This window comes from Platalea leucorodia (assembly GCF_965183815.1).
Source record: "Platalea leucorodia genome assembly, chromosome: 1".
Lineage (NCBI taxonomy): Eukaryota > Metazoa > Chordata > Aves > Pelecaniformes > Threskiornithidae > Platalea > Platalea leucorodia.
The window spans coordinates 119,765,651-119,790,219 of record NC_138823.1 but is presented as its reverse complement, the minus strand read 5'-3'; the positions used below and the strand labels follow the sequence as shown (position 1 = coordinate 119,790,219).

The following is a 24,569-nucleotide window of genomic DNA, read 5'->3' as shown; positions in this document are numbered from 1 at the left end:
CCATTACTGTAGTTGCAAAATGTTGGCTGATGGGATTCCTGGGCTTGGTAAATCTGCTGTGCATCACCCTGAGCGTAAACACAGATCTGGAGGAACACGAGAAGCAAACAAGCCAGGTCCACTGACCTACAGCCTTGCCCTCTCCTGCTTCAAGGGGGCTGTCCCTGTCAAACAGACCTTTAGGCTGGGATACATGGGGGAAGAAAACAAAAAAAAAAAGAAAAAAAAGGTAACTTGCAGCTGGGTGCATTTTAGGCAACACAAGTAGAAGCCTAGCAGGAGTTGCTAGACTCCTCATGTCTAGTACACAGCTTTCAGCCTCTCGACACTCCCAGCAGAAGCAATTAATTTCTGGGACAAACAGAGAGCTATCCCGCTCCGCAGATGTTTCCTCTTAGTTCTACTGGACTCGAGTCAATGAAAACGTGGCAATATCTGCACAGCAACACATGGAACTTTCCACCAGCCCAGATGGGAACAGGAGCAGTCTCAGTTGAAGCCTCTATTAAAAATCTAACTGCTATTTTTGTTTGGGATGGAAGGGAGGGGTTAAAGAGAGCTAAGAAAACAGAAATGGGCAGCATAGCCCTTAGCATGCCTGAGAACCACAGTCTCAAAGATTCCTTGGCAGATGTTGTAACAACCAGAAGAGCTGTAGGCCCTTTTACCCCTGTCAGAGCTTTGTTTATCCACTTGGGATATGAACTGGTAGCAGCAAACCTCCAGGGGCAGCTGAGACCAACTAGCAGCTGTGTAATACTTTCGGCCAGGCTCATTATTTATATCTCAGGGGTAGAAGCAGCCCCAGTCTGAACTGGGGCCACACTCCACCCCACTGCTTTTCAATGCCAACAGATGGGAGGGAGCGAGGGTGGAAGGAATAGGACCCCTTGAAGACCCCCAATTCATTCTGTGCCTGCTTAGACAGCTACAGAAGACCTGGGGGGAGGACGTGCGTGGTTAGAGGAGGCACTGCAGAAACTTGCACCACGTTAATTTACACTTACGCTCTCAGGAAGTACTTGGTACCAAGTATTTTGTGTCTGTGGTAGCCATTTTTTTCATACACAGCTGCTCCACAGGTTTCCCTGTGCTAGCAGCAGACACAGATGCTCAGGTAGCAAGAATTTGCTTTTTAGGTATCTTGAGCACATAGCCTGGATCTCAGATGGGCTAAATATTTGCCATCCTTAGTAAGAAGGGGAGAGGGAATGCAAATATATTCATTCATATTAATCAATTTAAAATTAAAAGCATCTGGAGAGGAGACAAGACGTATCTTAAATGATGTAACTTGCAAAACGCTTGGAGATCCTTCAGCTGGAAGGCTATGTAGAAATACACTATTATTACCATGTTACAAAATTCACCCTGGAAGTAACTCTGGGCAGCCTTTTGGTAAGCAACTAGAAATCTGCAATAAAACAGGCAACAGCTATTCAGAGAATGACTGTGGTTTAGGACTTGCAATCCTCATTTAGGTTAACCATTTTCTGAAACATTAAACAATACATGACCAAACAAAAACTGCCTGTGGTAAGCCTAAGGTACTGTAAATGTTTTTTATCCCTTCAGTTTTCTTTCTTTCTACATTGTTACAAGTAGCTTTGCGTGGCAAGGAACGGATCACAGCTACTGTAAAGCTGATGTCGGGTTAGTCTTTGCTTCACATAGAATAACCCTACTGGAGCGATTAAAGATGATATATATAATCATTGTCACTTCTTGCCTGTATTACTACATAGCACTATCAGAACATACCTAACTCATTACTCAAGGTACTGGAAAAAACCCACCTCTTCAAAATAGACATCCTGGGCAAATTTTGTTGGACAATTTATTTATTTATTTATTTTTAACCTGCCTGCTTGTTATAGTAGTGGCAACACATGTCTGAAATACACAGTAGTATTGCAGTCACCTTGAATAATTATGTGAGTGAGCTCTAGGAAAAGGGCTGAAGAAATTTGGGGACCTTAAGTACACCATATATTTCAATTAGATCATGATAAACCTTCCCCTTCTCCCCATCAAACACATTCCAGACAAGGGAATGTTCTTAATCTGGAAATTCAGAAAACACTGCTTGAGTAAGAGCTAAATGATTCCTGGATTATTGTAGTAGCTTTTGCCATAATGTTTGTTCAAAACGACCCTTCTAACACTTGCAGCAGAAATATTACCTTCTTGAAAATCAACTTTTTCCTTCAACTTCTTCCATCTGTTGTCTCTTCCTATCCTGCCAAATAAATAGCTTACTCTTTGCTGGGCCAGCCAATTGATGTAGGGAGGGAATCCACTGCTTTGAAGACCTGGTGATACAACCTGATTGCATACCTTATCTGCCATCTTCTGTCTTTCCCTGTAAAGGATCATTACTGACAGCCACTATGCTTTGCCAGCTGAATTATCAAACTCCTAAAAAATTAACTTATTTTCCCTTAACCTATTTTACCTTAGCCATGCCCCTTCTCCTTAGCCACGAGAGGTTTTGGCTAGGTTACTATTGTACCTGTTGGCAAAACGGATAGGCAGAGCTCTAGTAAGCAAAGAAATCTTGGTTTAAAATATGAATTAGAAACTTCGGACCATGTTGTATTTATAGTAAAATCTAACCACATTTTATTCAAAGAGAAGTAAGATAATTTAAAGGAAGACTTCCACAAAGCGCTGTTCTCATCTGGCTGGGGAATAAAAAAAAAATTTCAAGAGGCCCAAAACCTGGCTTGTGCTGTACCGAGGACATCCTCATATACGTTCTAGAACACAGCAGCTGGTCTGCAGAAGTGGAACACGCAAACAGAATTAAGTGGAATATACACCAGTCACTCTTGAAAGCAGACTCAAGCACTTCCCAGGCAATTGCATCAATCGCTGCTGGTGCGCTTCCTAGGTGCGGACAGTTACCCATATGGAAAGCATCTCAAATTTGCTCATTCGCATTTAACTGTAGCTAGCTTTATGCTTAGTAACATTTTAAAAGCCTCTTAGTCAGAAGGATAAAGGTACTGGAACAAAAAATATCCTTTTTCTATATACAAACTGACAAGATTGCACAATCAATTAAAAACAGTTTTGAACATTTAATAAAAACTCATCCTAGAAATCCAACTTTCTGCCGTGAGGTCCCCAAGCTCTCTTCTTCATCCAAAATCTTCTGAAGGGCTATGTGCAATGACTTGCCTACTCTTTTTCCCGTCTGCAATGCAAAGAAAGCAAAACAAATCTGAGACATATGCTTATTAACAGGAAGACAAACCTCATGGAACACTTCCTTTTGACGAATATATTCCCTTTCATGATTAATATACACCAGCTGGTATAATAAAAACATGCTTTTCATTCAGAAAAAATAACGGTGGTGGAAGTTTCATTTTAATTTAAGTTTTGGAAAAATGTACACATAAAGGCAGTGCTCCCATTCATCAGAAAAACATTCCATGATCATTAACACCATATCTGTGCACTGCTGGATCACCCAGGAATACCAATTAAATTCACATCAGGCACAAGCACACGTTCAAATTAGCCAGCACACGCAATATGAAGCAATATGCTAGCTGCCAGAAGACAAGAGATACCTGACCAGCAAAGCAGCCTGCTAATACAGAGTTCAGTAAACTCTTCTGAATGTGCTCAGAATCAGCAGACTGAATTTAGACCAGCTCAACACTCTCTCATGTGGCCAGAGAAGCCCAAAATGCACGCTGGCTGCATCACCAAATCAGTCTGTGGGCAGATCCTTCGTTATGATGTGCAATTCTTTACTGTCCAAGGACCTTAAAGGAGTTAACAGATGGTTTTCCATAGAGTAACTCCAGCAGTGGAAAACCACCAGGATTAGCTCTGATACCAGCCTCTACTCTTCCCACATGCACAGTTGTACTGTGGAAGCTGCAGGACAGGGAAACATTGGGGAATGCTGAAATAAAGGTCTTGAGGCAGTGGTGCCTGTTAGAGCTTTCCCAGGGTTTCTCTAAATGACCTGAAACACTGACTCCATACAGAAATGAAAAGAGCCCACCTGTCCCTAAAGAGCCAAAGACAGATTATATTAAACCGAGTTTATCAGCTCCTGATCTATGTGACAAAGCCTATGCCTCCCATACAGCTGACCACAAAGCTCTCTTGCACCTGTTGATGACAACTGCTGACACTGTGGGCGCACAAACCTTAAAATAAGTTTTTTTCTAATTTTTTTCTAATTTCTAATCAAAGAGCCAGGTGACAGAATATGGCCCATACTACCAAAGGAAATCTGGAAGGAGCTTTGATGCAGCAGGGTAGCTGTCAATCCTAGACGCTATGAGTCATGCTAAATAAAGGTGGGCACACATGAGAATTGTTACAGCTCTGCACTGAGACAAAGATCACAGCGGCAGCCTGGAGTCCTCAGGGGTGATATACTTTATGCAGTCTTCTGCTCAAACGTAGCACATCACCACTCACACCAGGTCAAAGTGAATGGGAACTGTGCAGAGCTTCAGTATCGACACAACACACAACGCTGTTGCCATCTTATTCCTGCTTGCCTGTCTTATGGATCGGATCATAAATTCAGTAAAAAAAGCCTAACGCTGGCAGCTTCCCAAAACTTTCCCATGAAGCTGCCTTCCTAAGAGATATATCCTAGGAACATCTGTTCTCTACCAGGCAGGGAAAGCTGAACACTCTCCGACGTGCAGCCAAATCATTAGGGAATGGAGGTGTCAAGCAAGGGTTATGCAGCTCCTCCACTGGACATTCCCAGGCTTTTTTATTTTTCTTGGTATCCTAATCAGGCTGCTGAGTTTAAGGCAGGGCCAAACAGATAATCTCTGACCTCCCAGAAAACATCTTGGTTTCTTCTCATCAGCTTTATCCCTCACTCCTTCAAACTGCTCACCACCCAGCAGCGAAGACTTCTTCCAAAGCAAGCAAGACAGCACAACTCACTGGGTGATCAGCTTAAGCTTTTAACTCCTTGCACCAACAAGTAGGGACAAGTTCACTAAAGCTCTTAAGCAGAGTAGGACAGTTTGAAGATTTCCTATGGTTACCTTCCATATGCATCTCTGATTAGTGTTTAGATGAGCACTGTATAATCCCAAGCACAGCCTTTGGGAGCAGGCTATACAATGGAAGTGCAGAAGTTAATTTCCTATTTAGGGCTCAGCGTAGAGCAAAATCTGTGAGCAAACTAGAGGCTCCAATCAAAGCTTTCTGCAGATAATTTGCATGTGGGCCAGCTTCTACCACAAATCTGTATCTAACTTAAGCACCCATCTCTCTGTAACAGCCCTAGACCCAAAATCTCAAGTCTTCTATGACATTTAGTTAGAATTGGACACAAAATCCATCAAGGAAGACACATCAGATGTCCATAGGAAGTGTGGTTTCTTTAGGATGTCAAGTTAGAGATAATCCCCCTCTGCACATCTACGCAGATGATAAGGGGGAAAAGTGACCTCTCCGGATGCAAACAAAAAGCCCACCAGTACCACCAAGATTAGCACTCTGTATCGACATCATGAAACAGTGAAGTGCCATATATACTCAGCATGTCATTTCCACTTGAGACCAACTGTTTTCCAGCTTGGCTCCAAGTTCTGCATTCCTCACTACAGCCATGCTGAAATTAGTTCTGGATCTCTAGGAAACAGAGCCAGTCTGAAGTATTTCATTTTCATTCTGACTCCAAGTTCAAAACCCAGTTTTGTCTCATGCTCAAGGCCAAATGCAGGCATGAGAATTTATACTGGAAGACAGTTTTAAGAAGAGCCTGATAGAAGGTTTAAAATGGAATTCTTATGTGGATGTGAACAACATCCAGATACTAGTATTTTCATGGAGCAGGGGCAGATCAGAAACCCAGGAAAGGAGCAAAGAAAAACAACAGTAAAATGAGAACAGTAAGCTTATCACAAAACAAATGAGTTGTGCTAGAAGAGAACACCATGCGCTAGCAATTCTAAGTACAATCTCTACTTGTATAGGGACTTTACCATGTTAGAAGTTTTGTTCTTCAGTCTTTAAGGGAAACAATGAGAGGGGGAACATGTTCTCTAAAAATACTCTCAAAGTTTATCAACTTAAGCTTTGCAGTCTTACAGCTGTGAGGTACTTGACTGAAACAACTGTCAGTACCATACATTTCAGGCATCTAAAAGTTTTAGATAACTTCCATTCATATTAGATTCTGTTTCAAAGGAACTATCTGTGACCTTCAGCAAGTCCCTTGTGCCCCTAATAAAAGCACCAGGATCTCTGCTCTTAAAGTCCTTACTGCAGCTTTTCATATACTCAAGTTCCAGTCCATCCAGTTTCATTCAGTATCATCAGTAACTGCTCAAAACTCCTTACCTCCATCATTTCAAAAATACTCTCAGGATCAAGGCTACCTTTCCCCACTTTCTTCATAGAAGTGAGGGCGCCTTTACTGGTCACAGAAATAAGCAGGCTGGCCAAAGAACAGGCTTCTTCCTGAAGGGTAGCATCCACCACATGCCTATATCCAATCTGTAAGTTAGTGACAAAACAATGTATTAGTTTGCAGTTGTCTAAGCTCTTTATTAAGAAGTTAAACTGTGAGTAGTAGCTCTGTTGGCTATCTACAGCCTCCCATCCTAATATCATGTGACTGACTTGACAAATTATGTGTATGTATATAACAGAGGTGAGAAAAGCATGTCACTATTTCACGCTGTTTCCCTCTCTGACCATCCTTTCATCTATATGAAACTCCAGATTCCCCTTTCCCTTCAACGCCAAGCATGGACTTTGCTCCCCGCTAGGTGAAAACTACACATCCTGAGACTCAGGTGAGCCCCCACCTCAGTGGTGGCCTTTCTGCTATTTAGGGAACTTGCTCAAAAGATACATCAGACAAACTTCCAGGTAACTAAGCAAATCATTAACTCTTGCATTGGAAAATGCAGCATCCAGCAAATCAACTGTGTTAGTTGTGGGCTATATATGGAAAAGGAAAATAAAAACCTGTTTCAAAGGAAAGGACAGTATTGCACCCATGAAAACAGAGTTCTGTCCCCAGCAACAAATACTCATTGTGTAACTCCAGGCAGATCACACGGCCTCTGTGCTTCACAACAATACCCATTTGTTTTAACATAGTGAAGTATCTGCTGCTCTGGATGTTGAGCAAGGAGCAGACGAAAAATAATAAACAACTCTTCTGCATGCAAGAAGATGCATTTTAACAATGCATCATGTAGAAATCTGCAAGTCAGAGGTGAAAAAAAAAAACCTTATTCAGTAAAAGTTCTTCTTAATTAGGAGGCCAGTGATGAACAAATATATACATAGTGGACACTGACCATTTCTGAACACAAGTTTTATCTCTAGGGAAAAAATAAACGGCAGATGAAGTTAATAGAAACTGAAGTCTCTAGGGTAGAAGGTCAGAAATTTGTCAGGCTTACTTTGCTTAGTGTGACAATGCAGGGCACATCATCCACATTAAGTCGAATACAATCGTAAGGGTCATCAGACAGCTCGATCTCTTTAGAGCCTTCTTCATCCTCCAGAACACGCACTTTGGGTATTCTGTGGAAACACAATGTGCAAAATCATTGCCAGAACAGATAACGAATACAGGTGTCATACAGTCTCAAGTCCAAGAAGTGCCCTTTCCTCTAAATGAGGCTAAATGTTTAGAAAAAAAATCCAGAAAGTTATCAAAGTATTAACAACTCACTCACTGAGACTAGGAAGAAAACATCGTAAGCGGGAAGATATTTAGGATAAGAGCATCGTACCTACATCATTCAAACCGTTAGAATCTGAACTGGTTTTTACACTAGTATATGGGGAGAGATTCTTTTGGAACTTGCACAGATGCAATTCTGGACAATTCTTTGTACATCTGCCTGGACATACAGGAGAGAAATTACCAAGACTGAATCCTTTTGTACTGTGGTTCCCAACCTTGCAGACAACAGTAAAGTTGTCAGAATTACAGCAACTGCATTGCCTGGCAAAGCTGTGACATGGGTAGCAAATACAAGTTGTAAAGCTGTTCAGGAAAGAATGACACTAAGGAGACTTGGGGTAAAGGAAAAAGATTATATTAGAAGAATCCTTTCTCTTTAAAAAGATGGGAAGATTGGCAAGATATTCTCATTCTTTAAGAAGCCAGAAGACTCTACTGTTCTAAGGACAGACACAAAAAAGCAACCACCAGGGATAAAAACCCAGACACAAATCCAAGAAATGCTTGCTTCTCAATTGTGAGTGACAAGCTCTCTCACAAATGAGCTAGGCAGGCTCCTTATCAGCGATATGTATATTGTATTTGTTATAGCCATTTAATGGGAGTTTTACAGGACGATTTAAGGCAGCTTTCTTAGCACAATTAATAAAGTAATTTAAAACAATTTAGCAGAAGATGGTATCTCAAGAAGCCAAGAACCTCAGTGTCTTATATACCCTCATTTATCCAGCTGCCACTGGGATGGAGTATTGACTGAGAGACTTTGCTTTACTGGCCAGTAAAACCCACACACAGCTCAACCATACTGCTCTCACTTTCACACATTTGCACTTGAAACATGAACTATTTCAAGACATCCCTAGAAAGCTGACTCCAGTAACCACGTGGAATGTAACCACAATCTGTTTTTTTATTAGTACTTTTACAGTAATGTTGTGTTTTACAACTAGACTCTGGAGGTTACATTCTTTTACATGTCCTGTACCAAATCTCTTTTAAAAGAAAAGGAGATAGGGACTGATTTAGTGAACTTTTCCCCCACCAACGCAAAGTGATTTTTGTTGTTCCCTGGAAATGTATTTTAGTTATTTGTGGCTAAGAAGAGTCCTAGAGGCAAGTACTTCACAACAGCTAACCCTGTTTCAGTGAGAATAAATTTCCTACAAGAACATTGGCCTGAGCCAAGCTATAACTAAAACTTTCAGTAAGCAGAACAACTACGATGTGTACTTTTCCCTGAAATGAAACTCAAAACGCTTTGCAGAGTTACATAACAACTCATTGGAAATGTATCAAAGCCTGTTTTCAAGTTAAAAATACTCCATTAAAAAGTGACGGAATAAAGTCACAAGGTGACCAACCCCCTAGCTACACAGGACAATGGAGAACATTGGACAACAGCCTAGACAAGAAGTGTATGTGCCAGAGCAGTGCTTAAAAAAGAACGAAGATTTCAAGAAAATCTGAGAGATGAAGCAATTTTTAACTCCATCCTAAAATAGCTATGAAACCAGAGCAATGTTTGGTCTGCAAGAAAAAGTTGCCAGAATTAATACCTGAAAAATCCCTGCGAAGAGCTGTTTTGGCCAAGAACAGATGAGAGAGGAACAAATGAACTATTGCAGAAGCAAACAGATAGTTGATCAGACACAAGCATCCTAGTTGCGTAAAAAGGGGGTATATACACAGAAAAACTAGGCAAAGATAGTGTAGCGCAAAGAGCGTTTCCAGAAAACTTGAGATTTCCTCTCCCAGCTTATGAAGATTTATCTTAAGAACTAGCTGTACATGTTTACTTTGCAACTTTTATTTTTCTGTTTTGATTCCTGCAAATAATCAGGGCAGAAATCTGTACAGCAGGACTTAAGTCACATAACGAACAATGCTGTTTTCTGCGTGCTGCAGACCCCAATTTCACAACTACAAAACCAGTTCTACCCTTGCAAGCAGCCATCAGTTCTGCCTCTACCGTGCTGCCCAGCAAAAAAAACACGACATCTGCAAGGCTATTGTGTTATAAACTCTGTAGCTTTTGTAACTTGCCTAGTTTCTGTTGCCTCGGTCGCAAGTAGGCACATTCCACAGGATCAAGTTTAATGCTAAGTCCTGACACAGTAGCTACTTGCGCATTTTGCAATATCTACTTCGATCATGGATAAACCCAGCCTTAAGCACCGTGGAGACAGTTAAGAAGAAAGTTTGATAGCCGGTATCGTTTGCACATGATCTTGATATAGTTTTTAGAACACAATGAACAATACAAAACTCCCAAGGAGTAAATGTTCCCCCTAAAACAGTCATATTGCCATTGCTCCATGCCTGAAGGGGATATGATGAGTCAGGTCAGACATACAAAGGATTTAAATCCCATAATTCTTGCGCAAAATTCCTTAAGTTACGATTTTGCATTTACTTAGTCCTAAAGTCCTAAATAGCTGTGTGTCCATAGCTATTGCAAAAATGGTTAGAGCAAGATTTTAAGGATGAAGCTGAGGTTTTCAAATGCCTATCTGAACATCTAAAAATTTGTAGCTTCAGAAAAAAACCAGCAGCCTGAGCTCCCTGCTCTTGGTTCCAAAGCTGCAGTCAAGGCTGACAAAGATCTGAAAACACTTATAACAAAAACCTGTTTGTAAACAGATTATGAAAGGCAAGTAAGACTCAAAGAGGGACACACATGTCAAGCGAAGTTCAGAACACTTAATCTGAAGTGATCTTCAAACTGATATCTTGTCTTGCTGGGACAATATTTTATGGAGAGAGGGCAGCTATTCTAAACAACCTTGTGTCAATCCAAAGAAAACTTAGGTACCAAAGGAAAGGGAGAGGAATAGTGAATGAGGACAACAGGTTTTCACTTTGAATGTCACCTCTTGACTTTCTGAGCTCATATGAGATAGATGTACTAGCAATCCCTCCTCAAATCAATAGACAGGGTTTTCACAGGTCAAAAATCAACAGGCTCTGTATTCTGTCATACTGTACCACATGTTGATTTGATAGCCGACTTCCACAAAACTGTGGATGCTTGCCCACAGATTAAAGATTATATGAAAGAGGCAGTTTTCAGAAGAAGAAAAATAAAGCAAAATCATTAAAACAATTGCACTCTTCATGTTGCCCATGTTCCCAAAGCAACAGATTTTCTTTTATTTATTTCTTTATTTGAATTACTTTTTATATGATCTTCTCTCTTTATTCAGAGCTAGGATTCTGGATTAAATAAGAAAAAAGACCTAGTTATCTTGCAAATAAAGTACGTGCCTTGGATCTGCAAAACAACTCACAAGGGAGCAACTGTTTTAACTATACAACTTCTGCATCCTGGCAGCTCACACACAGAGACATAGGCATTTCTTCCCTGTAGTGTACTGTCAACTCTTTTGTGAGCCATTACATTTGTGACAGTATTTCTTGATGCTGCAAAAACAATCTACTGTTAAAAGTTACTGTTGAGAACTTGATTAACATGGGAAATTTCTCAGCAATATATAGAAGTTGTAGTCTTAGATGGATTCTCCCCTTATTGCCTTTTGAAGTGTTTATATCCTGCTATACTGCCTGTCTTCAAAAGCGTATTTTCCTTCCTCCTGCATGTACTTTTCCAGCTTTAGTGCTGTGTGCTAATTCCCTGATCAATAAGCCAGAACTATGTGAGTGACTTTAGCAGGTCTCTAATTTACAGCTGAAGAACAATCTGACATCCACTTTCAAAACATTTATGCCTGTAAGAGTCTAACTTTTGCACCTCTTCCAGCTACTTTTGCTACCTAAGTTTTTTAGCAAAGCCATTCACTAGTTTCTTTCTCAAGGGTGCTACGAAACTTTGTATTCCCTTCCATCTACAGATCAAGAAGATAAAAACATTAGAAAAAATATTCTTGAATGTTATCATTAAAACACACACAGAGCACTTGCATCAATCATTCTACTAGATTTTGTTCTTCCACTCTTTGAATTAAAATGCATGGGGCAAAGTTCTTTTAAAGACACGTCATTTCCCCCTCCCCACAATCTCTCACCACCATTTTTTCCTCCTAGTTTTAAAAAGAGCTTTAGACTAACAGTTAACGAGAAAGAACATCAGAAGTGGGAAAACAGGGCTAGTTACAAATCAGTAGTCACATTGACAGAGGGCTTCTTATTCAGGAGCATCACGTATCAGTAAATACTTCTTATTTTAAACCCACAAGGCATCAAGACAAAGGCCTCCAACTACTTGCAACAAAACCATATGGTCAAGACAATTTTTTCTGGATCTGGCTACAGAACAGAAGTTATATTGTGAACCTGACTGTGCATATAATGCAATATGACACTTGATTATTAGAAACTGAATTAAAGTAATTAGTTCATGTTACTTGCATGCAAACGGACTGCCTTGTATCTGAATGCAAGTTGCCTTGGGTATTTCTCATTTAAATAATTAAGCATTAAAAATGCTTAGCTCACAGAGAGTACTTCTCTTTCACTTCCCATGTCACTTCCACTCACATGAAATGAGATTTGTACTCTACCTTGTGTTAAAGAGAGCTGCCTTCACTGCTATTGAGATTGCATCAAAGAGGTTCCCACCACATTCCAATAGCTGGGAAGGAAAAAAAAGAATCTCTTTAAAAGAAAATCAGGCTAGTGCCTTTAAACCATGTCTTTATTTTACTTAAACCTACTTGAAACGGCACAAAATGAAGAACCAGAACAGATTTTTAAAAAACAAAGTTGTCTTTAAAGCCTATCTATGAAAATAAACAACAGATAGGAAATCAAGATTTCAGCTAACTGCATTATACATGCAAAATAGAAGAGTTAATGCACTTCATAATAAAATTAATTATAAAATTTAATAATAGCAGCTGAAATGAAACCACCACTGTTCTTACTCTTCTTGTGCTAAGGCTCTGAACTAGACTATGACCAGAATACTTTTTATAAACTCACCACATTGATTCTTTAATGTAAAATCGAGCCGATCTATTTTCAATACTTTATTTCAAAGAGGAGTCTTTTTTAAATATCAGCTGGACAAACCCAATTAGTAGAATCGTTTTCAAAGAAGCAATGCAAATTGTCACCCAGAACATGGTATGAAAAGCTAGTTATACAAGGTATAGTTACGAAGGCACATCATGATTTGTTCTCTATTCTTTATGGAAAAGGAGTCACCAGCCGGTTTGTCTCGTAGCTGAGAAGGATCTAAGGAAATCTTGATGTTAAAGTCTACTTGTTGATAACACTATCATTTGAATTAAAGTGTGTGGAGGGAGTCTAGCTCAGTTTCTTCCCGTGAAGATCAGAAGAACAGCACTGCATACTATATAAAAAGGCAGGGCTCCCACAACCACTGATACCTTCCTATAGGCTGACAGACAACTCAAAGATGTATTTGGCCATAGTCTAGTGCTAGTTCTCTGACAAGCTCCACTCTGAGCCGCCAGTACTATTCTATGAACACACACATCCCCAGCAAGCATTTGAAACTACTTCAGCAAGAACATATGGATGCTTCTCCGTTACATCAGTCTACGCTGTATGAGAGCAAAACAAGTTTTGCAACACTGACTGCACTGCTTGTTCTTCAAAATCTATTCAAGAATGAGATAAACTCCCACACTGGGAGCAAATCATAAATCAGATATTCTGGAAAGACAGTTTATTTTTATGAAGACAGACTGAATTGTGTAAAAAGAATGACAAGAAGTTGGGATAGAAAGCTAAATACGAAGGTGATCAAATTATTTCTTTGCTAACAGCTGCTGGATACAAAGCGGTTAACTTGCCACTTTCAGTCATTATTGGATTTTACCGGATAACACAATAAGCCCCACAGTATCTTTGTTATTAAAACACAATAATGGGATGTGCCTGTACTGTTGCTAGGCTTATGTTCAGGCTGCTGTTCTAAAGCCTTATCTGTATTACAGTGGCACCTATAGGCTAGGAACCCAGCCTGTATCAAGCATGGTACAACATTTCCTCCAAAAAGAACTGAACACTGTCTTCTCAGCTGAAGCACCTTGTACTGAGATCCCCCCGTTATTTTTTTCTATTTTTTTTTTTTAAGACTAAGAAATTCTGCACAACTGTGAGTTGTGGGAAGCAAAGGAGTCTTTAGAAAGGACTGCTTTTAATTTACTGATATACAAATGAAAAAGTTATCAGGGGTGGAAAAAAAAAGAGAAAACATTGTAGACCTTGCTTATTCAAAGAAGTTTTTCCTCCAAAAGGAGAGATTTCTAAGTTGGTTTTTTTTTTCCAAACTGGGGGGGAATAGAAAAGATGAGGAAATCCTCTGAGGGATGCTCAGTAGCGAATTGCTAAGATTTCAACAGAATCTCATGCACCCCCCCAACACACAATGTACTGTGATTGGGTAGGGAATGAAAAGAGATTGCACACTTTGATTCTCCATGCTCAGTACTGCAGGCTGCTGGGGCAAATTTTGTGGAAAAGGCTATACATGTATCAAAAACACCCTCAAAAATGCCTAAAAGCTTATTTCTGACATCCGTGACTTAGAAGGGGAAAGAAATTGAGGGAAAGACAGAAAGGGTGAGAACAGGCTTATAGTTTTGTAGCACTGTGTACCTCCACATTCATGAGCTACTCTTTGGAAGTGGAACACCTTCCATTATAAAAAAGAATGCATGTACTTTGAAAGTTCAAGGTATATATTCTAGACCTTTGAAACATATCTGTAAGTGTCCATATGTCTGCATCTTTGTAGTGTGTATAGTTGAAGTTATTTTCTTTCCAGTCTGACTGTACACAATTGTAACACCTCCCAAGTACATTGGCCACTAGAAAATACTTCAGAGATGTTTTTAATCAATAAGCTGCATGACTATGCAAAACATACTAACTTCTCTCTTCAGGTTGCATACCTCAAGTTTTGTTTACACATAGGAGCTGAATATAGATGCTTTGATCAAAGTATGCATGGCTAAATTACATAGCAATGGAGTATCTCGAGGTTCATAACATTCTTTCTGGGTTTTTGTCTTTCGGAATAAGAGAGTTGAGACAAGTACCTTCCCACCTGACCGCAAGGTACCAGTAGTTTCAGGCTTACAACAGATTTAAGGCTTATTTTCCCTCCAGTTTAACTATGAACACAAACAACAATGTGAATAATTTCCAGGAATTCTGAAGGAAAACATCATCCAAAGGACTCTCAATAAGCATTGTTGTTATATTTAGAATCTGGCTGCCTCAAATGATGAATAATATGACTTGTAGTACCTTATATTAGCACAAGTGTCGTACTTCCACCATGTACTATTAAAATAGAATTCTATAGGAATGATTCAGCACAAGCAGCTTCAGGAAAATCTGTAGGTATCAAGCACCCACATCAAGTACATCACATGTGATATACACGCCTTCTATTTAGAAAAGGAAATAGTACAAATACCTCAAAAATGTGAAAATACAGAGGCCTGGGATGGCAAAAAAAAAAAAAAAAAAAAGAGACGGGAGAACAGAATAAGAAACAAATGTTAAGATTATCTTGTTCTAACTATATCAGCAGCTCTTCAATGGCTCACACACAAAATCCCTGCAGAATATGACATTAAAAAGACACATCAAGTTTAGAGTCCTAATTATGAACCAACAACAGATTCTTTATTGGCACCGTAAACAAAGCTAAATGTAAAATTCATCACATAACATAGGTCTTGACGTTCATAATCCTGATACAACTAGTAGCATAAAAATACCAAGGCTGTTTTTCTCTGTAGCTGTGGACAATCAACAAATTTGTCCAGGAAGAATCAAATCACGACCAGTTATACTTCATACAAAAGCTATACAGAACTACTTCTGCAGCAGTCAGCTTTATGAAAGTCTTTGTTTATGCAGTGTTTATGCAATGTTAAGCAGTTCATTGCTTAAATAAGCACAACATTTAATATTCTGTACCTCTGCTTGTAATTACCTAGTAACTAAAGGCCCCAGTGTGATTTCTCAGAACTAACACTTAATTCTCTATTAAACTATGCCAAGCTCCAATAGGCTGGTGACTAGAACTGTTAAAGCACTCAGCAGTGGTACATATCTGATCATTCTGTATGCAGGCTAAGTCACAGTATGTACCATATCCACTATAATTAGGCTCATAGTACTGCTTTTTAAACACCTAATGGACTAATTTTCACATTTATTTACGTCTTAGTCTGAATGTTCCTGTTTTGTTTAACAAAACCCTGTATTTGGGTTTGGTTTTTTTTTTTTCGCAATACAGCTTAACATTTTGTAAATCATTTCATAGACATTAATGGATTCCTGTAAGTAAGATCCCTCAACATATTTTCAGTTACAAATTTTAGAAATAGAAACTCAACTTTGGACCAATGAGAATTGGAAATAATGCTCAGGAGAGTCTGACTTGAAGACTTCTATTAAATTCCCATGACAGCATGCTTTAAATACAGTATAGTTTGGAAATTGAGCTGCTGCATGCACAAGATTTATATGCATAAAATTCAGCTTCCATTTTTTAATGGGAACAAATATTCAGTTTCTCTTCTACATTACATACATGTATACAACTTTCATCAAAAAGTGCCTAGGCCAAACGTAACTTTTGCCAGGAAAGTTTCTATTTTACTTTACTGAATTAGTACTGACAATAGCGCAAAGAGGTAGACAGGATGGACAGTTACGTTAGGGCTAACATAACACCCATGCTAACTTACATTCATTAGAATGATACATTTATTGTTGTATCTAGCTTGGAAAAAAGTTTAGTCGCCTTTAGTGGCAATTTCCTTGTCAGTATAAGGTCACTGGTTTTTATCTGAGAGAGATCTGGAGTATTCAGTGTTTTATTAGCTCTGCAGCAGAGCAGCATCATCAAGAAGAGTAGAAAATGAGCAAGCTGGAAGTAGTGATTAACTATTATAGGTAGATTCAGAAGAAAATGGCCATCCATGCTGTGAAGCATTATATCACAATATGAGAAACCTTTTTCATATGAAAATACACATGGTTATGCTAAGTCAGTCAGTGCCTTGAAAAACTTCCTTGAATGTTAGTTTTCATTTCCGTACTTACCAATACATCAACATAGAGAACCCAGCAGTGCTCTCTGGGATTAATACAAAGTGATTTCAAGTCTACACTGTTCTCGCTGCTAAATACTCTGTAGAGTGTGTTTGCTATCTCTGTGCCAAGTTCTTCTCCTCCCCGGCCTTCAAATTCAGGAGTAGCATTTGCAGAACTAGATAAAGAAAGAAAAAATACTTTCACTTCTGAAGTAGCCAATACCCAAAGAACATTTCTTAAATATAAAGCATCAGAAATACCTAAGGATTTATTTGTACAAGAATAAGCATCCTATCTGTAAAGAAATTATTTCCATTTTGCATAAGAAAATGTCTTGATACAGATAATATACCTACATTTTGCTACAAACTCTGATACTAATTAAATTCCACTACTATCTTCAGTTCCCAAGTTACAATACTAAAGTTGGTGAATTCTGTCAGGGATTATTTCTTAAGCACTCTCATCTTCTATCATTTCAACCCTTTCAAAAATAAAAAAGTGAGAGAAATCTGTATGAAGTTCAGAATAGCTAACAAGACAGCCTGTTAGAGTTGAATGTTAAATTAATAAGATAAGAGGGTGGCTAAGAAGAGAAAGATGTGATGCTATGACAAATAGAATACTTTTTTTTTTTTTAAAGTGACATGACTGCTTGACCTTAATTGGTAATTTCTTTACCGAGTGTACTCTCTGCTATCAAGCCATTTACAGACAGCACCTCATTCTTTTCAGCAACTGCAGCTTATGGAGATCAGCAACTAAAGAACATTTTTTTTCCAGAAGGGATCTGACAAAACCATGTGATTTTCACTCCCTGATTCCAAAATAGCAAATTTTGTTTATGAGCAGTCATGCAAGTAAGTCCTTGGGTGCTGAGGCCTTGTACTCAGCTAAGAACAAAATTCTAACAATGAAAGAAAACAGGCCTACAAAAAAAAAATCACCCACAAAAAAACGACCGAACAAAAAACCCCACCTCCAAGTCACAATGAAATAGAGCAGAAATGTCCAGAGATGCATATACAGCAAAATAACAAATATTCTGAACCCAGCCTCTGGTTTATAGAGAGGGCAAGAGCATTCTCAAGCAGTGGACCTATGGCACACATTGCAGATCTTGTTTTTAAATAAACTACTCAGACCTCCCCCCAGATTAATACCTCATTACAGAACATAAAAAAGGAGCTGGTTCCACATAAGTAGCTTGATATATTCAAAATCTATAACAGCAAAGCCTTGTATTCTCCTGGCCAATTTCTCATGTATGTTCTGTGTTTATATGATGATACAAACTCTTAGCTCTTCCAACAGGAACACCACAGGAATGTAAACATACAGAAGACGACAAAGTCTTGTAATACAAAAACCCAACAACTAAAGATCCACATTATCTAGGTATGACTTAAACCATCAAGTGAGCTGTATCATCAAGACTGCAGCGCCTATAAGGGAAATCCTTACCTCACAGTAATTCTCCCAACTTGTTCTTTTGCAGAACTGATGAAAACTCAGAATGCCAGGAAGAGCTACTGAACTTTACAGAAGCTATTTGCTGCTTCTAAAACCAGACGACACTATACATGGTCAAAAAAATAATTACTGCCAGTCAAGCACTGACCTATGCTTCCAAACTACACTTGCCACATGAGTAAGCGCTGCAAGTGTGACATAATATTATTCACAGTTGCATTAATATTGGACAACAATTTTATAAGATAGGACCATATCTAAGTATAACTTAATTCTAGAAATATGCTGAGTCAGGCCTCTAAGTTGTATTAAACAAGCACTTATTATTTTAACATCCATTATTATTTTAACACTTCAATTCCTTGCAATCAAAGTGAAATAAAAAAGTAATGTTAGCATGGTACTATTATAATAACTATATGGTAAATACTGCCACCCAATATACGCAGGCTATTGCAGTAATTTACACTGGGTAAAATTTGAAAAAGGGTTGTCTAGCACACTAATAAAAGACAATGCCAAAAAGCTTGTTTTATGGAGCACTGAAGGAACTTAGTAGTGGCCAAATGAAGCACAGAATTTCCACTCCTGACCAGAATGTAATTTTAAAGACTTTCAAAACCATTTCAGTGTCATATTGCATAACAATCAAGACTCCTAAAGCACAATGAGGCTTCTACCACCGATCTCTACTTTCAAAACTCTTGCTGTTACCAGTCAAAACCTTTCTCTCACAGTAGTTAAGTACTTCCCATCCGTTTCTCAGGTCATTAATATACTATAATCAACAATGTAAGTAATTATAACAGAGAGAAAACAGTTAATTAAACAAAAGCTTACAGCTATTTTGCTGGTATACAAGGGCTTCATTACACAGAGAATATTCTTCACTTAAAGCCGTATTTACTTTGAGCAACCAATACCAGATTTCTATTCTTGCACCAAAAGCAGCATACAATCATTTAAAACGAGAAGGTAGATTCACTGTTTTAGAATCGGCCGTAAGTTAACCACCTCACTAATATTCTACCTGTCCAGAAAGCAGCCAGAAGACATCACATTTATGACACATCTGGACTGCCAAAGCAGTCCCAGAAATAGATAGACCTGAATTCAGGTCCAGATGCTGTCTAACAGTGTTAATATGATTATGATGATATTCAGGCTCATGACCCTACAAAAAATTGGGCTGACAAGGGTTTGGATTTAGTCTAGTCAAACTGGTAACTCTACCAACACGTATTTACTGATTCAGGTCTTTGCCTGGTCAGGCACTGCCACCACACTTCCCATTCAAAAAGAACATCTGCTTATAGTTTGAAACAGTTTTTACCCAAGCATTAGATGGTGTTTCTCTCTGAAAACCAAGCTAAATCCACTACAGACCATCTTTAATGGAGGAAGTACGGTAAAAAATGGTATAGACATTTCATTCTTTCAGAACTCATTAGTTTGCCTCTTGCCACTGCAAAGAGTAATTGCCATGATAACGGGTTTATGGTAGGGGAGAGGGGGAGGAAAGGTTCCTTTTCTGCAGCCACCATTCAAGTGGTATCTTTAGTGACTGCACTGAAATTTGTTTTAAGTTAACATTTTCCCCACAAAACCCAACAGAACAGTATCTGAGGATCACCTAAGAGCATGCTGATGTGGTTGTTCTGCAATACTGTCATCTCTTATGATTTTGAGAACTATTTTCCATCTATAATATTTAAGATCGTATCTGATCCAGTCTTCCATGCGGGCACCAATGAAACAGGCCCGCCCTCCCAGCTGGAACAAAAGCACGTCTGGACTTCAAAGTGGAGGAACAGATGGCTAGACTTGGACAAATATATTCCTTGCTTCCCTAATTCCACAAACTAATGCACTCAAGGAATTCAGATTTGTCTGCCTTTTTTTTTTTTTATTATTTCTTACACTTTGAAAATTATAAATCTTTGCTTCAGTCAAAAACCAAAAACCAAAACCAAAAAAACCCTAACAAGTCAGTATTAGAACAGCCCCAAAACTCAAACCTGAGAAAAGCAGACACAGCAGTCTTTCAACATCAATGACCAGGATTACTGTCCTCCAGTGCTGATGGGCAGTAAGGACATCACATACAACATGGACTTATGCTATGATAATTTCTAGTATCACAAATCAGTGCCCCAAAAATCATCTCTTCCAGAGACTAGCATTAAAGTCTGTCTCAAAATGGGACTAAATGTGCTTCTCAGATTTCGGGATAAGGACTCAGAGCAGAATGAAGAGAAATGGAATTTTGGGGCCGAGAATTATATACATGATCCAGCAAGTGATTATTTTCAGCAGTACAAGAAACCATGAAAGCTTTGGGAAACAAGCATTTTAAGATAGCCAACACTGCAGCCTGAGTTTTTATTATTAGTTTCAACAATATAAAAGCCAAGTAGAACATACAGGAACTTCACCACAAGATGCAGTGTATCAAACTATGCTCAGTTACTACCACCCAGTGGCAGCCTGGAAAAGCATCAGAGAACTGACAGCATCTCATTTCCCTTTAGAGAGAACAAGCTGCTCCCACTTCACATTTTGTCTTTTGGATCTTTCTGGAAGCTAGCGGTCACCTTTCCCTGGCGGCACAAGCATGTGAGAAGTGACTACCCTTCTCTAAAATTTAGGCTTTTGGTCTGTGTTGTCACAGAAGGCAAGGATTACCCATTTCTAGAACTGACAAGATCCACCTTGCACAATATTGCTGCACATCTCCCTATCATCTTCTTAGGAGGTAAACAGTCAGAAAATACAACCTAACATTCATCTAATGAGTCAAAGTTTTTCTAACATTTATTTACAATGAAAGAAGTGTCACAGAATTGCAATATCCCCACAGACCCCTTGTTTTAGTAAGGAAATGTCCCTGCTGTAATTGGACTTTCTTCATATAGAAACCACTGGAACAAGGCAGGTATTGTGTAGGATATTTCACACACAAGTTTTATAAAGTAGTCAAGCTCAGATCCCCTCTAACAGCAGGACCACATTTGAGAAGACCATCTTCCTTTCTGATATTTTTTGAACAGTAATCATAGACAAATCATTAATTCATAGGTGAGTCCTTCCCTCTACAAACCGTAAGTTTCCACAGTGAACTCGTACATTGTGATGTAGAGTGGCAGTCTTAGAAAAGGCTGCATAATGTAGAGAGATACAAATGTTAAGGCAGATACAGCCAGTTCGGTCAGAAAGATTATCAGATATACACGTCGTAGCTCTCATACCTTAGCTTTACTAACAGTATATTGGTTTAATGTCAGAGTAGCAACATTTTTTTGTTTTAATAAAAATAGGTCACATGCAAAACAGCTACCTTGACAGTGCCAAGGCTTTTATGAGAGTTTTCCAAAGCACCTTATTTCATAGAGAACAGTTTTAGGAAGTCTGCAAGATACCGGAGTTTCAGACAGCAGACAGTCTGGAATACGACTGAGATGTCACTACGCTATCTCAGAGCAACTTGAAAACAAGAGGTCTCGGTTTTCTTCTAGCTTCCTTCATAATTCAAGCACTATGAAGACTGTAAGGATAAGCAATAGTCCATTTGTAGCACAAAGCCAGGAATATGATTAAAAACAAATACCATTTTAGTTAATGAAATACTGATTCACTGATAAATATGGTAACTAAATTTTCTAATTAACTTTTGCATCTGAAGTTTACAGTAAGGATTTTTTTTTTTTAAAAACAAACGGTTTTGTACAAGACACGCTTCAAACTTTTTCCACTGCTTTCAAAGACAATGTAAGCAAAATCCTTTAAGTACAGTGAAAGTACAATCTGTATCAGTCAGTTCTCTTCTTCTGGAATACTTCATTTTTGAAAGAGATTTTTTCCATTCTATCACTGTAAAAAAGACAGTTGACACTGTAGTCACGAAGTCATGTTAAACACACGTACAATTGAACCATTACTCTTTTCCAGCTGCAGTGATGCTATGCAACTTGGGATTTTTTTTTAACCTGATTTCATTCCTTAACTCCTATTCTTTTGCTTATTTTTAATCTGCAGAACCAGCAGAAAGTTTCTGACCATTAACCACTACTGAAAAAGTAGAAGAACTTGTTTCTATTACGCAGGCCCTTATGGGAGGTTAGTAGAATGAAGGTATAAACTTCAGAAGAATGGTAAGATCTGATTAGTCATTTATTCCAAATATTAGATCTATTTCCTTCTCTTCTAGTATACTAACCAGTCAACAAAGAATTCCAGGTAACCTTCATCTGGTTTCTCCAACTTCGGGGTCCCCATTTCAGCTTTTACACCTACCAAGATATCAGTGTGTCCCTGTTAAAACAAAAACGTATCACACAACTAGAACTATATTCACAACTCTATTTGTTTAATTTAAATATCTTTGGTAAGCTGACATTTCTACCTTTCAGTTATCTGCAATTATCATTCTATCAGAGTGAACTTAAAATCACATTAGTCTTTTTTAAAAAAGGAAAGGCTTTAGAAGAACAATGTTAAGCCTAAGAAGTTTCTTCAAATAATCACCATAAATATTAGCTTTCTCTAGGTTAAAAAGACACTCTTCATATCCATGGCTTTTTCTATCACTTTTGTTCTGGAAACAGCTGTATCTGCAGAACCTTTGTAATATTGCACAGTATATTTATCTTCTTCACAGCCAAAGCATGCCAGAAGTAGTTTTGTTTCACTCTAAAGGAACAGGATTATTTTTTCCAGTGATTAGGCAGAACAGCAATTTCACTTTTTCAAGATTAAATAGTAGATTAGTTCAGATTGAAGGCTTTTCAGGTACTTCACAGTAAATCTAGCTCAAGTAGGTTAAGCAAGCCTGAATGAATTATATATCCTGTCATTATTTCCTTAACCCTTAGTTTCAGTTAATGCTATATATACACACATTTTATTATACACACACACACATCCATCTCCAAATAGCCTCAGCTTATCTTAGAACTAGTCACATAAACCAGAAGTCTCATCAGCAAGGTATGTAATCCCTAAGAAATTTACCAACCAGCTTTACTCTTGCAGATCCACTTGTGTTTGATACAACATCTGTTTCTACTTCTGCACATCTGTAGTCTTCACAGCCACGACCATCTACACGAAGGTCCTCCTAAGAACAACAATCAATATATTGTACTTAAGGGAATCAGTAATGAAAAGTAAAAAAAGAATCTGTGATTTTAAAGTTTCCTTTTCCTATGCCAAACACAGCAGTAAAATTAATGTAAAACCAACAGCTCCCAGTTTCATCACTAACTTTCACATAAGAGTACAACAGAATGAACCGTACTTTTCCATTCACCTCTCATTCATCTAGAGCTCGCAACAAGCTCTCTGCAGACAGACCTGAACTCCTGCACTACTACCATCCTGTTTCAACAGAAAGCTTCAGACTACAAAAGTGTAAAGGTCTTGGCTTTAAAAGGTACTTTACCCAACACAACACAGGTCTTTCTTGGGATACTCAAGTTTGTACTTTTATATATGTAATTAGGACCCAGCAGATAAAAATAACCCACCAGCCTTCCAGATGCTTTCATCTGTTTGTATTTCAAACACAGATACTACGCACCCTCAAATACTATACAGCTCATCCCCATAAAAGTCGTTTTCTTTGCAGTAAAATACAGTCTCTGTACTTTGCAGAAAGTACAGTCCTTTTATCTTTGGCACTTCTCCCTACACATCCTTCACTCTTCCTCCTTGGTCCACTCACCGTTTCCTTGCAATTTCAAGGAATTCACTTAGCGACCGGCTAAAATTCTATGCCAGGGCAAAAACTCGTGAAAGAGCAAGGGAAGAGGTGGAAAGAGGAGAACAAGAAATGAAATAACAAATTCACGTCCTATTCTCAGCCTGCTTTCTGTTCTGATTCTCTGTTCTCAGTGTGCTTGGATGATTATTAGCCCAGAGATTCCCCCCCTAGGGACCAGGTAGTGGGAAGCTCCCTGCCACCTCCCCAGCCGACACTGCAACTCGTTCCCACCCCACACCTGCTCCCAGAGGACCAAGCCCGGAGATGTGGGGAAGGGCCCTCCATCTACACCTCACGGGGCAACGCTACCACCGGCCACAGGCGCGGCCGGCCCGGGCCGGACCGAGCTGACCCGAATGACTTCCCGCTCCCCGGGGCGGAGGCTGCCGCCTCCACGCTGCCCCGGGCTAGCGGGACCTCCCGCAAAGCGCCCGCCGCCGCTACCTGGACGCCATGCACGATGTAGAGCTTCTCCGCCTCGCTCAGCACCACGGACGCCATGTCTGCTGCCGCCGCCGCCGCCGCCGGACGACACCGCTCTTCCGCTTCCGGCGCCCGCGCGCGCCGCCGCCGCCGCTCCTG

At 39.1% G+C, this 24,569-nt stretch overlaps 1 protein-coding gene across 1 annotated transcript; it reads right to left on the bottom strand.

Annotated features, from left to right (window-relative positions):
- Nucleotides 1-17: 17 nt before the first annotated feature.
- On the bottom strand, nucleotides 18-24,559 carry EXOSC7 (exosome component 7). The gene is made up of 8 exons (XM_082303984.1): nucleotides 24,432-24,559; nucleotides 23,241-23,342; nucleotides 22,443-22,537; nucleotides 16,763-16,928; nucleotides 12,226-12,296; nucleotides 7,419-7,542; nucleotides 6,343-6,498; nucleotides 18-3,199 (listed from the first exon to the last, which is right to left on the bottom strand). Exons 1-8 carry the CDS (start codon nucleotides 24,486-24,488, stop codon nucleotides 3,095-3,097), a joined length of 876 nt encoding a protein of 291 aa, XP_082160110.1. The 5' UTR covers nucleotides 24,489-24,559; the 3' UTR covers nucleotides 18-3,094.
- Between the last annotated feature and the right edge of the window lie 10 nt (nucleotides 24,560-24,569).